Genomic DNA, 19,360 nt, shown 5'->3' on the forward strand with positions numbered 1-19,360 from the left:
AATTTATTAGAAAATGGAAGAAGTTCAAGATGACGGTCAATCACCCTCGGTCTGGGGCTCCATGCAAGATCTCACCTCATGGGGCATCAATGATCATGAGGAAGGTGAGGGATCAGCCCAGAACTACACGGCAGGACCTGGTCAATGACCTGAAGAGAGCTGGGACCACAGTCTCAAAGAAAACCATTAGTAACACACTACGCTGTCATGGATTAAAATCCTGCAGCGCACGCAAGGTCCCCCTGCTCAAGCCAGCGCATGACCAGGTCCGTCTGAAGTTTGCCAATGACCATCTGGATGATCCAAAGGAGGAATGGGAGTAGGTCATGTGGTCTGATGAGACAAAAAATAGAGCTTTTTGGTCTAAACTCCACTCGTCGTGTTTGGAGGAAGAAGAAGGATGAGTACAACCCCAAGAACACCATCCCAACCGTGAAGCATGGAGGTGGAAACATCATTCTTTGGGGATGCTTTTCTGCAAATGGGACAGGACGACTGCACCGTAGGAAGGGAGGATGGATGGGGCAATGTATCGCGAGATCTTGGCCAACAACCTCCTTCCCTCAGTAAGAGCATTGAAGATGGGTCGTGGCTGGGTCTTCCAGCTTGACAACGACCCGAAACACACAGCCAGGGCAACTAAGGAGTGGCTCCGTAAGAAGCATCTCAAGGTCCTGGAGTGGCCTAGCTAGTCTCCAGACCTGAACCCAATAGAAAATCTTTGGAGGGAGCTGAAAGTCCGTATTGCCCAGCGACAGCCCCGAAACCTGAAGGATCTGGAGAAGGTCTGTATGGAGGAGTGGGCCAAAATCCCTCCTGCAGTGTGTGCAAACCTGGTCAAGAACTACAGGAAATGTATGATCTCTGTAATTGCAAACAAAGGTTTCTGTACCAAATATTAAGTTCTGCTTTTCTGATATATCAAATACTTATGTCATGCAATAAAATGCAAATTAATTATTTAAAAATCATACAATTTGATTTTATGGATTTTTGTTTTAGATTCCGTCTCTCACAGTTGAAGTGTACATATGATAAAAATTACAGACCTCTACATGCTTCGTAAGTAGGAAAACCTGCAAAATCGACAGTGTATCAAATACTTGTTTTCCCCACTGTATATATATATTTGTAATAATGACAATTACAACAATACTGAATAAACAATGAACACTTTTATTTTAACTTAATATAATACATCAATAAAATAAATTTAGTCTCAAATAAATAATGAAACATGTTCAATTTGGTTTAAATAATGCAAAAACAAAGTGTTGGAGAAGAAAGTAAAAGTGCAATATGTGCCATGTAAAAAAAGCTAACGTTTAAGTTCCTTGCTCAGAACATGAGAACATATGAAAGCTGGTGGTTCCTTTTAACATGAGTCTTCAATATTCCCAGGTAAGAAGTTTTAAGTTGTAGTTATTTTAGGACTATTTCTCTCTATACCATTTGTATTTCATATACCTTTGCCTATTGGATGTTCTAATAGGCCCTTCAATATTGCCAGCCTAATCTCGGGAGTTGATAGGCTTGAAGTCATAAATAGCGCAATGCTTGAGGCATTGCGAAGAGCTGCTGGCAAAACGCACGAAAGTGCTGTTTGAATGAATGCTTGCGAGCCTGTTGGTGCCTACCATTGCTCAGACTGCTCTATCAAATCATAGACTTAATTATAATATAATAACACACAGAAATATGAGCCTTAGGTCATTAATATGGTCAAATCCGGAAACTATCATTTCGAAAACAAAACGTTTATTCTTTCAGTAAAATACGGAACCGTTCCGTATTTTATCTAACGGGTGGCATCCATAAGTCTAAATATTGCTGTTACATTGCACAACCTTCAATATTATGTCATAATTACGTAAAATTCTAGCAAATTAGTTAGGAACGAGCCAGGCGGCCCAAACTGTTGCATATACCCTGACTCTGCGTGCAATGAACGCAAGAGAAGTGACACAATTTCCCTAGTTTAATATTTCCTGCTAACATTAATTTATTTTAACTAAATATGCAGGTTTAAAGAAATATACTTCTGTGTATTGATTTTAAGAAAGGCATTGATGTTTATGGTTCGGTACATTCGTGCAACGATTGTGCTTTTTTCGCAAATGCGCTTTTGTTAAATCATCCCCCGTTTGGCGAAGTTGGCTGTCTTTGTTAGGAAGAAATGGTCTTGACACAGTTCGCAACGAGCCAGGCGGCCCAAACTGCTGCATATACCCTGACTCTGTTCCACAGAACGCAAGAGAAGTGACACATTTTTCCTAGTTAAAATAAATTCATGTTAGCAGACAATATTAACTAAATATGCCACATTTTTCAGAATAAAAGCCTGAAACAATGTTTAAAGACTGTTCACATCTAGTGGAAGACATAGGGAACGCAATCTGGGTCATGTCCCTTTATATAGTGGATAGCCTTTCAATGGAAAAACACCCATTTCAAAATAATGTCACTTCCTGGATGGATTTTCCTCAGGTTTTTGCCTGCCATATCAGTTCTGTTATACTCACAGACATTATTTTAACAGTTTTGGAAACTTTAGAGTGTTTTCTATCCAAATCGACCAATTATATGCATATCCTAGCTTCTGGGCCTGAGTAAAAGGCAGTTTACTTTGGGCACGATTTTCATCCGGATGTGTAAATACTGCCCCCTAGCCCAAAGAGGCTAAAATAAATTCATGTTAGCAGGCAATATTAACTAAATATGCAGGTTTAAAAATATATACTTGTGTATTGATTTTAAGAAAGGTGTTGATGTTTATTGTTAGGTACACATTGGTGCAACGACAGTGCTTTCTTTCGCGAATGCGCTTGTTAAGTCACTCGTTTGGTGAAGTAGGCTGTGATTCAATGATAAATTAACAAGCACCGCATCGATTATATGCAACGCAGGACAAGCTAGATAAACTAGATCAACCATGTGTAGTTAACTAGTGATTATGTTAAGATTGATTGTTTTTTATAAGATACGTTTAATGCTAGCTAGCACCTTACCATGGCTCCTTGCTGCACTCGCATAACAGGTAGTCAGCCTGCCACGCAGTCTCCTCGTGGAGTGCAATGTAATCGGCCATGATCGGTGTCCAAAAATGCCGATTACCGATTGTTATGAAAACTTGAAATCGGCCCTAATTAATCGGCCATTCCAATTAATCGGTCGACCTCTAGTTTTAACGCCCCACCCACGTTTGGAATCATTTACAATCCTCATTACGTCTTGAATCGCTGGTGTCAATAGGGCCGTTTAGAACGCTGATAAGGAATGAATTCACTGAGTGTTTTGGTTGATTGTAATCATTTATTTGTGTTGTAATGTATCTTGGAGTATTTTTTGTTGTTGCTGTTTAATTGCATTATAATGTTGATATTTGAATTGTTTGTTCTCATTGCACCATTGAGAATGAGACACTTGTCTCAATTGGGTTCCCCTGAATAAATAGAAGTTAAATAAAAATAAAAATAAAATTATAATTGAAATGGTATCAATAAGCTGTATGCAACCTATTCCAGACTGCGCTTGAAACTTTGAATGGTGTTTCTATCTTAAACGGTGGAAGACTGGTTACGACCGGAATGTTTCCTGTCGGTCTATGGCCATTGAAATGCATTGGGATTTATGCAAATATGGTTGTAGTGTGAAAAGTGTAAGTAGTATCAAAAAGCATTCTGACCAGTGCCAATCTGCAAATTTTAAAGTTATTTTGGTGTTGGTAGCTTGTACAGTTTTTACAGTTTTTTAGTGCTAGAGTTTCCAGCGCAATAATGATAATAATATTACATTTCTAAAGCTGTGCTTTGCTTTCAGCAAGCACATCTAATTACTTACATCAGGCTTTTTCAAAGTCTGAGACAATGGGCCTCCCGTCAGAGAAAATCAAGAAAAATATATTCATTCAATTTCTCAAATACGGTAGTTTCAATAAAACTGTTAGAGAACAACTTTTTATTTATGGACACTGTCCTGATTGAAGGCATTAATTCTGAGACCCCAGAAAAAAGTAGCTTTTTATTTATCTGACTTTCCAGTCTTTATATTTAGCCTCACAATTAAGTGTTTTACCATTTTATTTTCAGGAAAGCCAGGTCTACAAGCGGAACACAAACAATTTGACATAAAAAGTTACATTCATGAGTTTTATTGACAAATGTCAAATTATGTTTTTCCAAAGCAAAAACCTGATAATGAATTTGTGTACAGAAATGTATACTTACAGATATTGTTTGCTCAGTGGAAATTAATATCCAACTAGTCAGTGACAACTGTTTGGTGTTTGACAGCAACTATGTGAGCTTATTACAGTATTATAGACCCCGCCCCTGGCCCCTTTGGGATTTGCCCTTGTCTCACAAACACTGCTCTAGCTCAGCCCCCATTAATCACAGACGAATGGTTGGTATCAATGGATGCAGAACAAATAGACAAATCCAATGGCACAACACAGAAGTCTTAGTTTTAAAGGGGTTAGAAGTCCAGAACACGCTGGCGTCACAGTGGGCCTGTAGGAGTTAAATCATGCTCTGCACAACTTAATGAACATGCTACTGACCTATTTAAAATGAAATCAATGAAAGTGCTTTCAGGATATCCAAGTAATTTATTATTTAATCTGAAAATAATATATTTTGGTTTCTGTTACAAAGTATGTCTGGCATTTTTAAAATGCCGCTGCCCTTTTAAGAGTTTGGTTGCACAGTTGTGCCTAAACCATGCTACAAACTGGTTGTTGTATATGCGTATTTTTTATGATGCCATGTGCACAACTCTAGGAGTTGAGAAGTAAATGTGGTATCACTGGAAAGCTGGGACACCCCTCTTTTTAAATGTATCCATCAAATCTGCTTTAAAAGGTGTGTTTTCCCTGCGATGGTATTAGAGAAGAGAATACAGTTTAACTTTCCTTTCACGCCTCCACTAAAACTCTCTGGCGCCCCACACTTTGAAAACGTCTGACTTACATATAACTTCCAGTGAGAGAGCACCACTGCCATATCAGTCCATTAGGCTTAGATATTCGTTGAGGTGTAGAGCTCTGTGTGTGATGTTGTTTACCCTGTCTTGTTCCCTCCAGCCCAGCTGAAGATTGACATCTCGCCGGCCCCAGAGAACCCCCACTACTGCTTGACCCCTGACCTCCAGCAGGTCAAGCCCTACCCAGACAGCAGGGTCCGCCCCACCAGGGAGATACTAGAGTTCCCACCCAAGGACGTCTACGTACCAAACACCACCTACAAGTAATGAAACAATACCACTTACTGTACATTACCTAGCTAGCATTACCCAACACCACCTACAGGTAATGAAACAATACCACTTACTGTACATTACCTAGCTAGCATTACCCAACACCACCTACAGGTAATGAAACAATACCACTTACTGTACATTACCTAGCTAGCATTACCCAACACCACCTACAGGTAATGAAACAATACTACTTACAGTGCATTCGGAAAGTATTTATTTTCTACTTTTTTCCACATTTTGTTACGTTATAGCCTTATTCTAAAATGGATTAACAAAATGTTTTTGCTCGTTAATCTCCACACAATACCCCGTAATGACAAAGCGAAAACAGGTATTTAAAATGGAAAAACTAACTTTATTTACATAATGAATACTTATGTAAATGTGATTTCATTTTTTTTTTTTTTTATATACATTTTGAAAAAATTCTTTACCTATTTTTGCTTTGACATTTTGGTGGAGTGTGTCTGTGTGTAGATGAGTAAAAAACAGCAATTTAATCCATTTTAGAATACGGCTGTAACGTAACATATGTGGAAAAAGTGAAGGGGTCTGAATACTCTTCGAATGCACTGTACATTACTTAGCCTTACCCAACACCAGCTACGTGTAATGATACACTCTACCAACCAGCAGGCAACATAACAAGATGACATGCATGGATATTTATTTAACCTTTATTTTAGCAGGGAAATCCCATTGAGACCAAGGCCTCTTTTTCAAGAGAGCCCTGCATACAAATACAGCATTTTACAAATGCAATGCAATAAAAACATACAGTACTTACAAGCAATTAATGAAAAGCAATCACTTTCCTCAACAGTTCAACGGGACTTATAGAGTTTGCCATCCCTGTGATCGGGTCTGGTAAGTCTGTAGTTTAACAATGAAGTAAGGTACAGCGGAAGTTTGTGCTAGAGGGCTTGAATTTGTAATCCAATACCATCCTTAGACTTACAATCTAATACCATCAACAGGGCATTCCTGACACGTTGATGTCATTCCTAGTCGTCAAGGGGAATGTGACACACATGAAGTCCTTTCTGTTTTTGAGACTGTGTATTTCCATCTAACTGTTCTGATCAAACACACTGGAGCCTGGAGGACACAGACAAACCAAACGGTCTTTCTCCCTTCCACTCTGTGTCTCGCTTTCATCTGAGCCATGGGGGTAACACTACTGTAACAGAGCAGCACAACACACAACCTACAGGCCTTCCTGTTGATATTAAGCTTTCCTTCTAGCCATGGCGCACCAGGTTCAACATGTAACAATCTGTAACAGCACCCCATGTCCCGTGTGACTGCCAGATCGACTGACTAACTGCACACAGCCTTGTGTTGAGTGACCTTTTGAGCCCTGCTGCTATTTTAGTCAAGGTCAGAGAGTGAGGGAGAGAGGACTTTTATCAGACGCTGTGTTGACATGGCGAGAGAGAAAGAGGGAGATGAAGGGAGGGAGAGAGGGCTCTTATCAGACACTGTGGTGGCATGGAGGGAATGAGAGAGAGAGAAAGAAAGAGCGAGAGGACCCTTATCACAGGTTGTGTTGACATGGCCACTTCAGCTGCCCTGAGGCCTTGTTTGTCTCCTGATAGCAGTCAGGGCCTTCCTAGATTGAGCTCCTGCCAGCTTTAGTAACTCTGCTTTAGTTGCTCTGCATACTTCCTGGTTAAGGAGATTGATGTGTTACAAACTATTACATTACTAGGAGGGATATATCATTAACTCTCAAAGTTCCAGAATGGTTTGGTAATGGCAGCCATTTTGGTCAGGGAGAAATCCAAACGATTCTAATTGGAATAAATGGCAGTAGAGGCATACTGTAGGTGATGCATTTCCTGCTTTTACGTATGCAGGAAAATAAAAGTAAAATGGGATATATCAGAAATCCTGTCATTAGGGATGCACGATATATCGGTGAACATATCGGAAATGGCCGATATTAGCTAAAAATGGCAACATAGTTTAATGCCCGATGTGCAAAACCGATGTCGAAGCTGACGTGCATATCTATATAACGAAGGTACATGACGTAATGACGCCACATAAAATTGTGCGCTATACGTGTAACACAGCATTCCTAAACTAGCCCACAATGTCTGCTGTGTGGATCGAGCAGTCAACAAGTCAAACAGTCATTTGAAAGAGTAACAAAATTTCAGTGAGACGACGCAAAGGCGAAAACAATTTATTTAATGTGATTAGTGATTAATTTAGGTTCTACCCTTTTTGGCAATTTTCTGGGGTTTTGTGGTTGAAAACTGAGCCGGTCGAGCATTACACGCCATCCCTCTTACTCAAAGATAGACGGGTTATAAATGTTTTAGCAATGACTTTTTGTGACGCTTGCATTCAATTGCCACTCCCTGTTGCACACAACAAGCTTCCATTCCCCCTGTCACACAGGGATTTATGACTGATATAAGATTAAGTCGTCGATTTAAATCGTCAACCCTGTTACTTTAAATAGGCACCTGCTATAGTTACCTCCTGAGATGGGGAAATATGTCAACGGACCATGTCTCCATTTTTGCTTTCTTGGAAAGCTATGAGTGATAGTACAATACCAGTACTTGCATTTCCAACTTGTCTAAGTCCTATCATCAACTTATTTCAGCCACTGTATGGCTGTGGATTGACTGCATTGTTTGTATGGAATGTTGTCGTGTTGGCAGTTTAATTTGAAGAACTACTGCAATCATTCCACTAAACCTGTCTGTTTAGCTAGCTAACATACGCACAGTGCAGGTCATCTTCAAATGAATTGTCTTACACTATCTTATCACAGCACTGGCATGGTTGACCAACTCACCAACATTGCTTACCATTTATACCGTCATAAGAAGGTTCATGTCCATTCTAGTATTCTAATTCTATGGTAGAAAATGCTGTGAGCTCTGAAGTTTATTTACCCGCTGTACATTTACATGTCGATTGGATAAGCGGTACAGTACATCTGGGTACAGTAGCAAATGCCATTTACTCACTGTAGGTTGAGTGTACTGTATATTGGCCTCTCACTTGCATAAGATGGTTAATGCAAATAATGTTTCAGGATTGTTGTCAGCATTGCGGGCTGATCAGACTCAACTGTTGCGTTTATAGGCCAGGGGTGTGATGACCTGTGGTTGGTGAAGCGTTGCCTAAAACTGCTTCGATGGCATTAGATCATTAGCTCAGTTTGTTGGTTTTTCCTTGGCAAAGAATACAAAGGACAGCAGTATATTTGTTTTGAGTATGATGGTTTTATTTGTCATTATAAATATACAGTAGTTTACCAGAGTCTCTCTGATAAGGTGGAAGTAATCGTGCTGAGCAATTAGTGTTTTTTTGGAGGATTTCGATTTTGGTTCAAAAAAACACTTTTACATTAAATGATTACCTTAAAATGATTTTAGAGCTTTTTAATAAATAATCCAAAGCCAAATATTGAGAACATCCAATTGCCAAAACATTCTAACAGTCTTATTACTTTTTATTCTATTTAATTTGTTAGTCATCTCATCTCTGCTCAGGCAGTAGCAGCCAGCCAGACAACCATCTGACGTTCTCTCCAACGAGTTATCCTATTTAGCTAAGCTAGTAGCTAGCTGCCTATGCTCTATGAAAAATAACTTTCAAGACTGCTAATTACCAAATACTACAACTGTCAATCGGGTAGAGCTACCTCTCAAACTGTCTCTATCCCTTTTGTCGGTTTTGTGTACATAACTCTCTCATGCATATGGCCGGGAGTAACATATGGAAGGCAGTACAGGCGCAATGGATTATGGGCATTGTAGTTAATTACCACTGCGCTGAACAAGGTTAAATATTATTCGATTGAAAAACTATGTTTAGCATTTCAGTTCATTCTTGATCTGATTTCTCTCTTGCTTGTTATTATTTCTCTAGAGGAACGGCGCGTTGAACTGACAAAAACAAAATGAAATGGAATTCAAGTAATTGAACCAACGTCGGTCAATTAGTTTAATAATGGGGGGAAAAAACTCAATTTAATTTAATCGCTCAGCAATAATTAGTAAGAAACATAAAATATGTACAGTAAGTAGCAGCCGTTTTAAATGCAGCAGAAAGATAAGAGTTGGCAGGAGACAAGAGTCAATATGACCAATGTAAATGACCTGACGTTAACTAACCTGGCAGCACATTTAATAGAACATCAAAATGGTTTTAAATACAGTATAAAGTTTTTAAAAAGATGGTGAAAACACTAAGCTCATATACATTTGAAGATCTATGCATCATGTTGATATTTTGTCTACTTACGTGTGAATATTTGGTACATTCAGCAACAGCCACCAAATGTGCAGAAACACAATATAGAGTGATAAATCAGTGGATAAGGACATGCCTGAGGATTATGCCTTTGTCACATGTAGTTCATTCATTTAACATAATGAGTAGTAACTTATCTAAAGCAGAGTGTTCTGTCGGTTACATAAATTGCTTAATTGAGAAGAAAAAAAAATCACCCATTGAAGGTAGCCTAACTTCTCAGTGCTGGGATGTGTTGCAGACCAGGACAGACAGTGTTGAATCATCTGACATTCCATCCAAACCAAAACTTGGCTCTTATAAAACTGATTACCCCTCCCAGTTGTTACCCAACTCTATGTGTTTCTGGAAACAATTTGTGAGGTCATTGACTGGCTGACTGCTAATTGCATCATTCTGACGAGTCAGCTTATTTTCTCTGTCATACAAATTTGTTGGCTGGCTGTTATTGGCGGCTGACATTTTTTCTACTGTCAACAACTGCTCTATCTTTTGCTACCATGCCAACAATGTGTAATGTGAGGGTGGGTAAGTGGAAGGTTACGGCGAGAGGGGGTGTATTTGTTGTTGCCATACCAACGAGGTGTAATGTAGGTGGGGACGAGGTTATGGGGGGCTTGAGGTGAGGGGGGCGGGTGAGGCGGGTCGTATGGAGATCTTGGTGGTCTTGAGAGAGTATGAGGTCCCCATAGGTTTCCACTGGATTCCTTTCCTCCTCATGGAACGACCCTTTGACCTCAGCCACATGTACCTGCCGTTCAGGTTGGTGTCACCACAGGCATTGAACCACCAGCCACCTGCCAGAAATGGGTTAAATTATATAACAAGTCTAGAACTCATAGTCAATCTCTGCTGCCTGCTTGGAAATGTCTTTAACAGGTGTATGGTACCAGCCAGTGCTGTGAACCTGTACCAAGTGTGTAGTCAGTACCTGTAGTTGCATCAGGTGTGTAGTCTATACATACCTGTGTAGTTTTTGGCGCAGTTGGAGTCCTGGTGGTTGTCGTTGTCTCTGTCCTTGGTTGAGAACCTCATGCCACTGTGGTTGCCCATGGCGTCGGGCAGATCACCAGACAGGTGGGTGAGGTGGAGGGTGTAGTGGGCCTGGGGTCCCTCCAGGGTGAACTGGTACTCTACAGACCTCCTCTCCTCCTTCCAGTCCTCCAGCTCAATACGCAGGATAGATTCACCCTGACCAGCAAGGCTGTGGATCTTCCTCAGGCCCAGCCAGAACTCTCCTACAATAACACCGATAACACACACAAATGTCATTGAATGGCCATAGAGCTACAACACACAGATAAAACACGCATTCTGTCAGAACTGTCCTATGATAACACAGAGAACAAACACATTCTGTTAGAACACTTCTATAGTAACACAGATCACACACAAATGTCAGAACTCTACTTTAACAGATCACAAACACATACAATGCCATCAAATGGCCATAAAGCTAGTTCAGATTCTATACTGTAGGCCTAGCTACTTTGTTTTGTTCTGTATGCCATGGCCCATGACTCGTGTTAAATAGTGTGGGGCAAGTTCTGACACTCAGTACTATTTTCCCTAGCCCCTGGCTGCATACTGTAGTCATGGGTGTGATGACATAATTACGCTCGTAGCAGTGACGGAAACTGACACTGAACAATTTATAGCTTAAAGGACCTGTGGCATTGTTGGAATGCAGTAGGACTATATGCCTATGAGCTGGGGTCCAAGCCTGGCTGAAGTTAAGTGCAGCTATTGCTTTGTCTAGTCAGACAATGGAGGAAGTCAACCTGTCAACGGGTGCCTGATAAGCTAATTTACAATAACTGTTTCCTGTCCACTGTTCCTTCAGGAAGTACTTAAGAGTGGTAATGTGTGGCTGTATTGGTTGTTTCCTGCTTTGAATGCCTACAGGCCTTTGTAGACTGGAATCAGGATATAAAGGCATAATCAGGTATGGGTGCTTGCAGTTGAGTTGAGCCATAAAGATATCATTCATTTTTTCGTTCTTTATGGATAGAGATGTATTGACTGTCTACTAGATCCCGACCGATATATTGGTTCAACGATATTATCGGCCGATATTAGTCCAACGATAAGCAACGCACAATAAATGTGATGAAAAAAGGGAATCTAATGCTTATCTGAACACTTGCGGCCATTCTCATGTCATTATTGTCACAATGTATTTAATCAACATTTGAAGCATAGAGATTGGACAATTGCTCATTTGGATGGCAATTTATGAGAATTCAGTGGGGAAAATGACACTTTCCTTAGTTTCCCCCGCAGTTAAACAGTATATCGGCATCTGTACCTTTTCTCCCCCCAAAAATCGGAATCTGTATCGAACCCCAAAAAACCTATCGGTCGGGCTCTACTGTCCAAACCGCTGACAAAATGTACTGATAGAAAGAAATAAGCCAAACTAACCTTCCAGATCCCCAAATCCGTTCTCGTATTTCTCCCATGCCTGGTCAAAATCCACAGACCCGTCCTCCCTACTCTGGATGACTGTTGATCCTCCTTCTGTAGATGTGGGAGATGGGACATGTAGTCAATACATGGACAGAGAAACACAACAACAACAAAGTCCTGTTCATTTCTCTAGACTGATTAGGGAAAGTCGTAGGAAGCACTTATTTCCTAGGATTGTCAGTCCTGAATTCATAGCTACGTGTGCTATGTTTTCATTGGTCTGAATCGTCTGTACATTGAGTCTGGAGCAGGATACTTGTTATTTGGTTGTACTGCAAGGACTTCTAATTGGTCAGCCACAGGCTAGTGTGTGGGGGGTTATAAATTACATCCTGTTGCTTTGTTCTGTTGAGAGAATCACTGAGGATGGGGGAGCATGAACATCTATCTACCTCCCCGCATGATTTGTTCTCTTTGGTGAATAAACCTATTTTCCTCCCCCTGATTTGCTTTGGGGTTTGTGTGTTTGAAGAGTAACATCAACTGCTAACGCTTGTATGTAGTGCAAAGAAATGGCTTGACACATTACTGTCACCTAGTTGGTTGAGAATTTGAGACGGGATTGTGTCTTACCTGAGGTCAGTTCACAGTACACGTTGAAAGGCTCAGACTGGTTTGGCTTGACAGAGTACACCCCGCTGTTTCTCTCGCCTCTGTTGAACAGATCACTGCAGTCCATGGATAGGTCTGCGTCCGAACCATTGGAGTTGCTTGTCAGGTATTCGAACATGTCTGGCGTCTCCAAGTTGGAATCAGCTGCTTTGTCAGTCGTGTCCTGGAAATTGTCAATGCTGATCTGGAATAGCAGGCAAAATTAAAAACGGTACGGTGTTGTCTCAAATGTTTTTAGTGGCCTTTTATATACACTGATTGAACAGGGATGAATGAAATGGCCAGCAACAGAGATGTGTACCTTTTCCTCCAGAGTCTTGATCTTAGTCTTTTGGTGGTTGAGCTGATCGTGCTGCTCCCTCACAGCTTTCAGCAGGTCCGTGATGGTCCTCTCCTGAGTCTCAATCACATCCTGAAACAGACCAGTTAACACTGTCTAGTTAATGCTCACATTAAAATACATTTCCCAATGGCATAACTTGAAATTGAAATCATTACTACTCATTAAAAATGTATGTGTTCATTAATAACTTAAACTTCTCAATGAATTCAGCAAAAGAACATTTGATGCAATATTCAGTAGGAATTGTATATGTTTAAATATGTTGAATATGTGTGCCAGAAACACTGAATCTTATTCTAGAACAAAGACATTTCACATTGAAACAAAATAAGTAATAAATCTCAGTACTGACTTAATGAGTGAAGGTCAGCAGTGTACCTTGAGTGACTTGATCTCGTTGAGCTGCTCTGCGGGTATCATGCTCTCCGACAGTCCCTTCAGTTTCTCCTCCAGCCCTCCTACTTTACTCTGTAGCTGGCTCCTCTCTTGCAGGATACTGTTGATCTTGGAGTTGATCTCCAGTGACAGGTTCCGGATCTCCTCGTTGTTGGCCTTGAGGAATGTGGTGGTCTTCTTCAGCTCCTCCTCTTCCTCCTTTATCTCAGAGGTGACCACAGAGAGCTGGTAGAAAGAGCGGTCAAAGATGTTGAGTTTTTGAAAGATGTCGTTGATCTGGGCCTTGGTCTTGTGGACAAACTCCCTGAGGCTCTGACCCAGTTGGAGCAAGCCGTTGGCAAGGAGACGGACATCGTCCAGCATGGCAAAGCGGGACTTGGCCTCGGCTGGAGGCTGCGTCTGGGGCTGGAGTTGCGAGGTTACGGTGGGGTAGACCCTGGAGGTGTCCTGATGAGCTGCCTGAACTGTAGACACACCCAGCAGGAACAAGAGGCAGAAGAGCTTCATGGTCAAATCTCTCTCAGCAATCGTGGAATAGCAAGAAGTAGTCTCTCTCTCTGTTCTTCCTTCCGCTGCCCTACTTTCACTCTCCGTCTGTCTGTACACCTCTTACTCTCTCTCTTTCCCTCTACCTCTCTCTCTGTCACTCTGCTAGAAAGATGTGAGAGCAGCAGGCAGGCCTGTGTTATATACCCCAGTCCAGCAAGGGAAGGGTAGATTAGTTGATCATTAAGCCCTGTTATGTTTGAGCTACTGGGCCCCCTGAAATCCCCTCGGGGGGCCCCCTCAACCCCCTCCCTTCATAAACAAACAAATCACTGCAGTGAGCGAATAGCAAATACACCCCTTTAGCATGACAGCTCGCCCCCCCCCTCCCGCTTAACCTCCCAAATCCCCCACCACACCCCACCCAGCCTCCATCTGCAGTGCCCTGCTTTAGCTGATCAGCAGAAAGCCCACAGTGGAAGGCCATCAGATGATGGCTCATTTGTCCCTATCAATCTCACCTTATAGCAGCCACACCTCACCATGATTCATAATGTCACACAATTGTTGTCTATGGGTTTGATTTAACGTCCTGCTGAATCAGCCCAGCATCACTCTCTCAGGTCCCTCTCGCTGGGCATAGATGAGGTGTGCTGTAGGTACTGAGAGAGGCAGGTGGATGTCATCAATGCTATGGTATTTGCTGTATTTTGCATTGGGGGAGAATAATGTCCTACATGTAGACGACTGTGAACTCATTTTGGTTTTGTTTGATCGTACTATTCTGATTTAATGTAGTCTAGTCTTTCTGATCTATCTAAATATCTATTTTAATGAATCACTTTTAATAGGAATTCCTAGTCAGTGGTTTGTTCTTGGCTTGTCGTTTCATATCCACTATATCGTTACTGTAAAATTCCAAGCTTCCACCAGTGATGATTATGAAGGCGGGCCTAAATTGTTATTGCGTTCTGTTGCCACATTTGACTATTCTAGTTCTGCAATCTGACCGTGCTCTCTTTGTGAGCATCTTTTGTTGCTCCTACTTAGCCAAGATTATTTTAATGCTCCCAATAATCTGACTACTTTGAGATGTTGGTCAAACTGTCTCGACAGCATGTTTCAATGTGGTTCAGTGACTCTAAATCATGTTAGTCCTACTCTACTATATGTTTTATTGGGTGTACGTGTGGGTGGGTTGGGGCAGAGAGTTGGTGGGGCCTCTAGGACTTTTTTTAGCAACTTTTGGCCTTTTTTAGGTTGTTTATCCAACTGAAAAGCGGTGGCTATACTTTATTTTGGGGTCCCCAAAAGTTTCAAATAAAACACCAATACGTAATGAGGAAAGAGTGATGGACAGCAACTTACCTTCAACAGAGGCACATTGTGGGGAGGTAGTTAGTTAGTTTCTTTAGCATTTGTATCCTGTAAATGCATGACACAACTCGCCATGCCATTACAGGTAACTCGGGTAACTCTAGTGCAGGGATGGGCAACTGGTGGCCCCCCTTTTCAAGGCCCTCGGATCAACACCCCCCCCATTATGAAATGTGTTTGTGCATCAGCAGTTTTTCTCTTATGTCAGTCACTGATAGTCAGTCAATTAGTCCATGCTAGCTAATTTATTTTAGATTACTAAGTTAGTTTAGCGGCCAGCTATCTAAACTTGTTATCATGGTCGAATTACAGGGCCCATTGATTTTGTTAGTCAGTCTCACTCAAATATCTTACTAAAAACTAACATTTCTCTCCGTCCCATGGCAAAATGTGTAGTACTTGGACCCGTGAGCAACTGCTGATGAGTTCAGATTTTTTTGGTGGCCCCCACCCCCAGCAAAGTTACTCATCCCTACTCTAGTGCATAGCAATGTTCATAGCAAATGCAGATACGCTGGCTATTTGTTCATATAGTACAGAGACTCTGGCTGTAATATGTCCTTAGTAAATATGGGTTTCTGAACAAACACCATTCCTACCTGATTCTGAGCTGTGCTTGCTTAGCTTAAAGCTGGCTACATGATTCCTTACTCCCTATATGTTCTCCTTCCTACATCTGTGGGGAGCACAGACGGTACAATATTCACATTGGGACATGTAGTAGGCCTACAGTGGGAGGCGAGTGTTGACTGTGTGACTCCGAAACGGTGCTTAGGCTCGGTTTGGTTATGCAGCTACTCTGAGTCAAATAATTGATTAACCTGAGATGAATCTGTTGAGGCTGAATGACCAATAGGAGAGAATTGGCCCCGTGCTGAAAAGGGAGCTGTATCTGGTCCGTATGTGTAAGAATGGCTTTTTCCTGGGGGTTATTGCAATGCAATTACATCATTCTAAAATCAACATGAGTGCCTCAAAGAACAATCAGGCAGATCAAAAAAATCATCCAGCTCTTCACCTTCACGGAGACACGTGACCAGCTACTAGACAGGGAAAGGAGGAGGGAGGAACAAAGGGAGAGGAAATTAGATAGATATAGCGTGAGTGAGGGAGATGAACCGAGAGAGAGAGGATGAGGGATTCCCACGGTTTCAGCCGTTTGTCGTCACAGCTGTGGTCCTAGGGGGACCTACCCTGCGGCGGAATCTACGTCAATGTGGTCAGGCCACTGCGCTGTGGCTGCCTCGGACGTTCTGTGGTCGTAACCTTGGGAACCCTAAAGCGTTTGTGTCCAGCTTGTTAACACTAGAAAAGCCTGGCCTCATTGTACCTCCCTTCGTGGCAATGACACGTCTTTTCAACATTCTAATCGTCTAATAAATAGATTAAATATATGCTATTGTATTGGTACCACCTTATTTGGATTGGATTGTAATGCATCTACAGATGGACTATCTACATACTGTCAGTTACATTTCAACTAACTATCTACTAACCCTTGTCCTAACCCCAACCCTTATCCCAACTGTAAATTAACCCTTAACCTAACCTTAACCCTTACCTAACCGTAACTTAGCAAGCAGTTGGTTATATACAGCTAGTTTATTGATAGTACAACCATCTGTATAGTATCTACAGATGGACTATCTAAATAAAGTGTGACTGCAACAAAAATAATATATATTTGATATAACGTAACATGTTCATTTGTTTGGTACTGTAGGCTATATGTAAAAACTAAAAACGACTAAAAACAGTTTCAAGTGTAAAATAAATGTTATTCGTGGAGTGTCTTTGTTACAACTATGAAACAAAAATCATGTAAATGGGAACAGAGTAAAAGCTTATTTTTATAACAACAAAACAAATATAAATACCTAAACCACCAAGACCCCCGGTCAAATCAAGAAAATATCAGTAGCCTAAACATCCGTATAAGTGCCAAGTGTGCTTGTGAATAGTGAAAATCAGCACAAACGCAATAATGGCATTATACTTTATACCATGACTTAAAAAATGGCAGTAATACATTTCTAAATTGTTTTGCGTCATTATGACACTCTCTACCTTTCTAGTGTTAACTGAAGCCCCGCTGCTTACTGCCTGTGGAGAAGAGAGGAGGACTTTTTTTAAACATCAACTTTTGGACCTATAGGCTACCACAGTATTGTCCAATTGCCACTATAGACACTTAAAAAAAAGTAAAATAACTGTCCAATTTACATATCTTTCATCGATGATGAACATTATACCTCTTTGACGGTATTGAACAAGCGCAGTTGGCCATGGCATTATTGCACCTTCCCCCAGCAGTGGTGCAGTAAGGCAAATGTTGCCCCCCCCCCCCCCACCCCCCCCACCACCACCACCACCAATCTAGCCCAGCAGAGGATTTAGTTGCCGTGGATCCAGAGTGATTGACAGGACGAGCCTCCTTTTTCCACCAGGCAGTGGCCACAGAGGCCTACCCTGATGGCCTTGGTCACTCCAGTCACTGACCTATTGATAGTACTGTACAGGTGTTATATTCAGTACATTATGTGTAGGAGGTATGTAATGTCCTAAGGAAAATGGCGAGGGGACAATGTTGTGAAATTCACTAAGAGCTGTTGATACATACAGTATCAACAGTGCTGCTATGTCAGTTGAGTTCATGTGTTCCTGTTTGATGGAAGGTGGTTTGGTTTCACGATGGAAAATGCGTGTCTATATACGTGTGTGTTCCAGCAACCTGCTGTATGTGAACCCACACAGCCTGAACTTCGCCAACCGTCAAGGCTCAGCCCGGAACATCACAGTGAAAGTGCAGTTCATGAACGGGGAGGACCCCAACAACGCAATGCCGGTAACAATCACACACACACGAGAATGCTTCTTAGCCCACCCAGCCACAATAATTCTTCTTAGCTCACCCTCTCACACACATTCTTCTTAGCTCACCCTCCCACGAGAATTCTTCTTAGAGTTATTAGTGTATTTTGGTGCTTTACCAGGTACTGCTGCACAATCCTGGACTGATTTCTTGGAAATGGATTGTGAAGAATGGTGTTCAAGTATATTTGAGCTCTGTTACTAAACACATCATTTTAACACATGCAGACAAACATAAGTCTAATGTCCACTGTATGTTGCCTCTCTTCCTCTGGTCCTCTGTAATTCAACCCCTGTATGCTGTTCTTCATCTAAGTTTCTTTCTCGTCTCTCTTCCCCCAGGTGATTTTTGGCAAGTCTAGCTGTGCAGACTACACCAAAGAAGCATACACTGCTGTAGTGTATCATAACAGGTGAGGGACTCAGATCCAGCTCTGACAACTCACTGATGTTTCCATTTTGTATGAAGTGTGCTTAGGCCCGTTCTTAAAATAAATATACACAGTACCAGTCAAACGTTTGGACACCTACTCATTCAAGGGTTTTTCTTTATTTTTACTATTTTGTACATTGTAGAATAATAGTGAAGACGTCAAAACTATGAATAACTCATATGGAATCATGTAGTAACCCCAAAAATGTTAAACAAATCAAAATATATTTGAGATTCTTCAGATAGCCACGCTTTGCCTTGATGACAGCTTTGCACACTCTTGGCATTCTCTCAACCAGCTTCATGAGGTAGTCACCTGGAATGCATTTCAATTAACAGGTGTGCCTTATTAAAAGTGAATTTGTGGAATTTCTTTCCTTCTTAATGCGTTTGAGCCAATCAGTTGTGTTGTGACAAGGTAAGGGTGGTATACAGAAGATAGCCCTATTTGGTAAAAAAACAGAGTCCAAGAACAGCTCAAATAAGCAAAGAGAAACGACAGTCCATTACTTTAAGCCGGGGGTTCTTAAACTTTTTCAGCCTGGGACCCACATGAGAAATTCTGTGTTTTCCTGGGACCCAAGCTTAGGAAAATATGCAACTATACATAAATATCGGTGCATTTCATTGCCTTTATGCCTAAAACAAATGCAATATAGACAAAAACATAACAATGAAATTGAATATCCATATAAATATCTATTCATGTTTATTTCACCCCATTTAAAAACACTCCTACATATCTGTCTAGGATGTAACTGTTGCTGTTAAAATACAATAAATCATTTTCATTCTGAACTGGAATAAACTGATCACATCACACAGATGAATAA

The 19,360-nt window shown here is 41.2% G+C and overlaps 2 protein-coding genes across 2 annotated transcripts in view; one reads left to right on the forward strand and one right to left on the reverse strand.

Moving 5' to 3' along the window:
- LOC120052660 (dedicator of cytokinesis protein 7-like) overlaps positions 1 to 19,360 on the forward strand; it is a 93,476-nt gene that overhangs the window by 30,955 nt on the left and 43,161 nt on the right. The window contains exons 13-15 of the mRNA XM_038999706.1: positions 5,084 to 5,246; positions 17,951 to 18,068; positions 18,437 to 18,507. Of these exons, the coding sequence (XP_038855634.1) occupies positions 5,084 to 5,246; positions 17,951 to 18,068; positions 18,437 to 18,507 (352 nt within the window). The remainder of the gene's footprint in view (positions 1 to 5,083; positions 5,247 to 17,950; positions 18,069 to 18,436; positions 18,508 to 19,360) is intronic.
- Positions 8,488 to 14,016, reverse strand: LOC120052662 (angiopoietin-related protein 3-like). The gene is made up of 6 exons (XM_038999707.1): positions 13,343 to 14,016; positions 12,923 to 13,033; positions 12,583 to 12,805; positions 11,965 to 12,060; positions 10,506 to 10,778; positions 8,488 to 10,337 (listed from the first exon to the last, which is right to left on the reverse strand). The coding sequence occupies exons 1-6, from the start codon at positions 13,865 to 13,867 to the stop codon at positions 10,147 to 10,149; spliced, it is 1,419 nt and encodes a 472-aa protein (XP_038855635.1). The 5' UTR covers positions 13,868 to 14,016; the 3' UTR covers positions 8,488 to 10,146.

This window comes from Salvelinus namaycush, chromosome 8, assembly GCF_016432855.1.
Source record: "Salvelinus namaycush isolate Seneca chromosome 8, SaNama_1.0, whole genome shotgun sequence".
NCBI lineage: Eukaryota > Metazoa > Chordata > Actinopteri > Salmoniformes > Salmonidae > Salvelinus > Salvelinus namaycush.

Coding starts and splice junctions, on each gene's coding strand:
- LOC120052662 (XM_038999707.1), bottom strand. CDS start 13,867: ATGAAGCTCTTCTGCCTCTTGTTCCTGCTGGGTGTGTCTACAGTTCAG. Junction 13,034..13,342: donor ACGAGATCAAGTCACTCAAG/GTACACTGCTGA, acceptor GGTCTGTTTCAG/GATGTGATTGAGACTCAGGA. Junction 12,061..12,582: donor GTACTGTGAACTGACCTCAG/GTAAGACACAAT, acceptor CCACATCTACAG/AAGGAGGATCAACAGTCATC.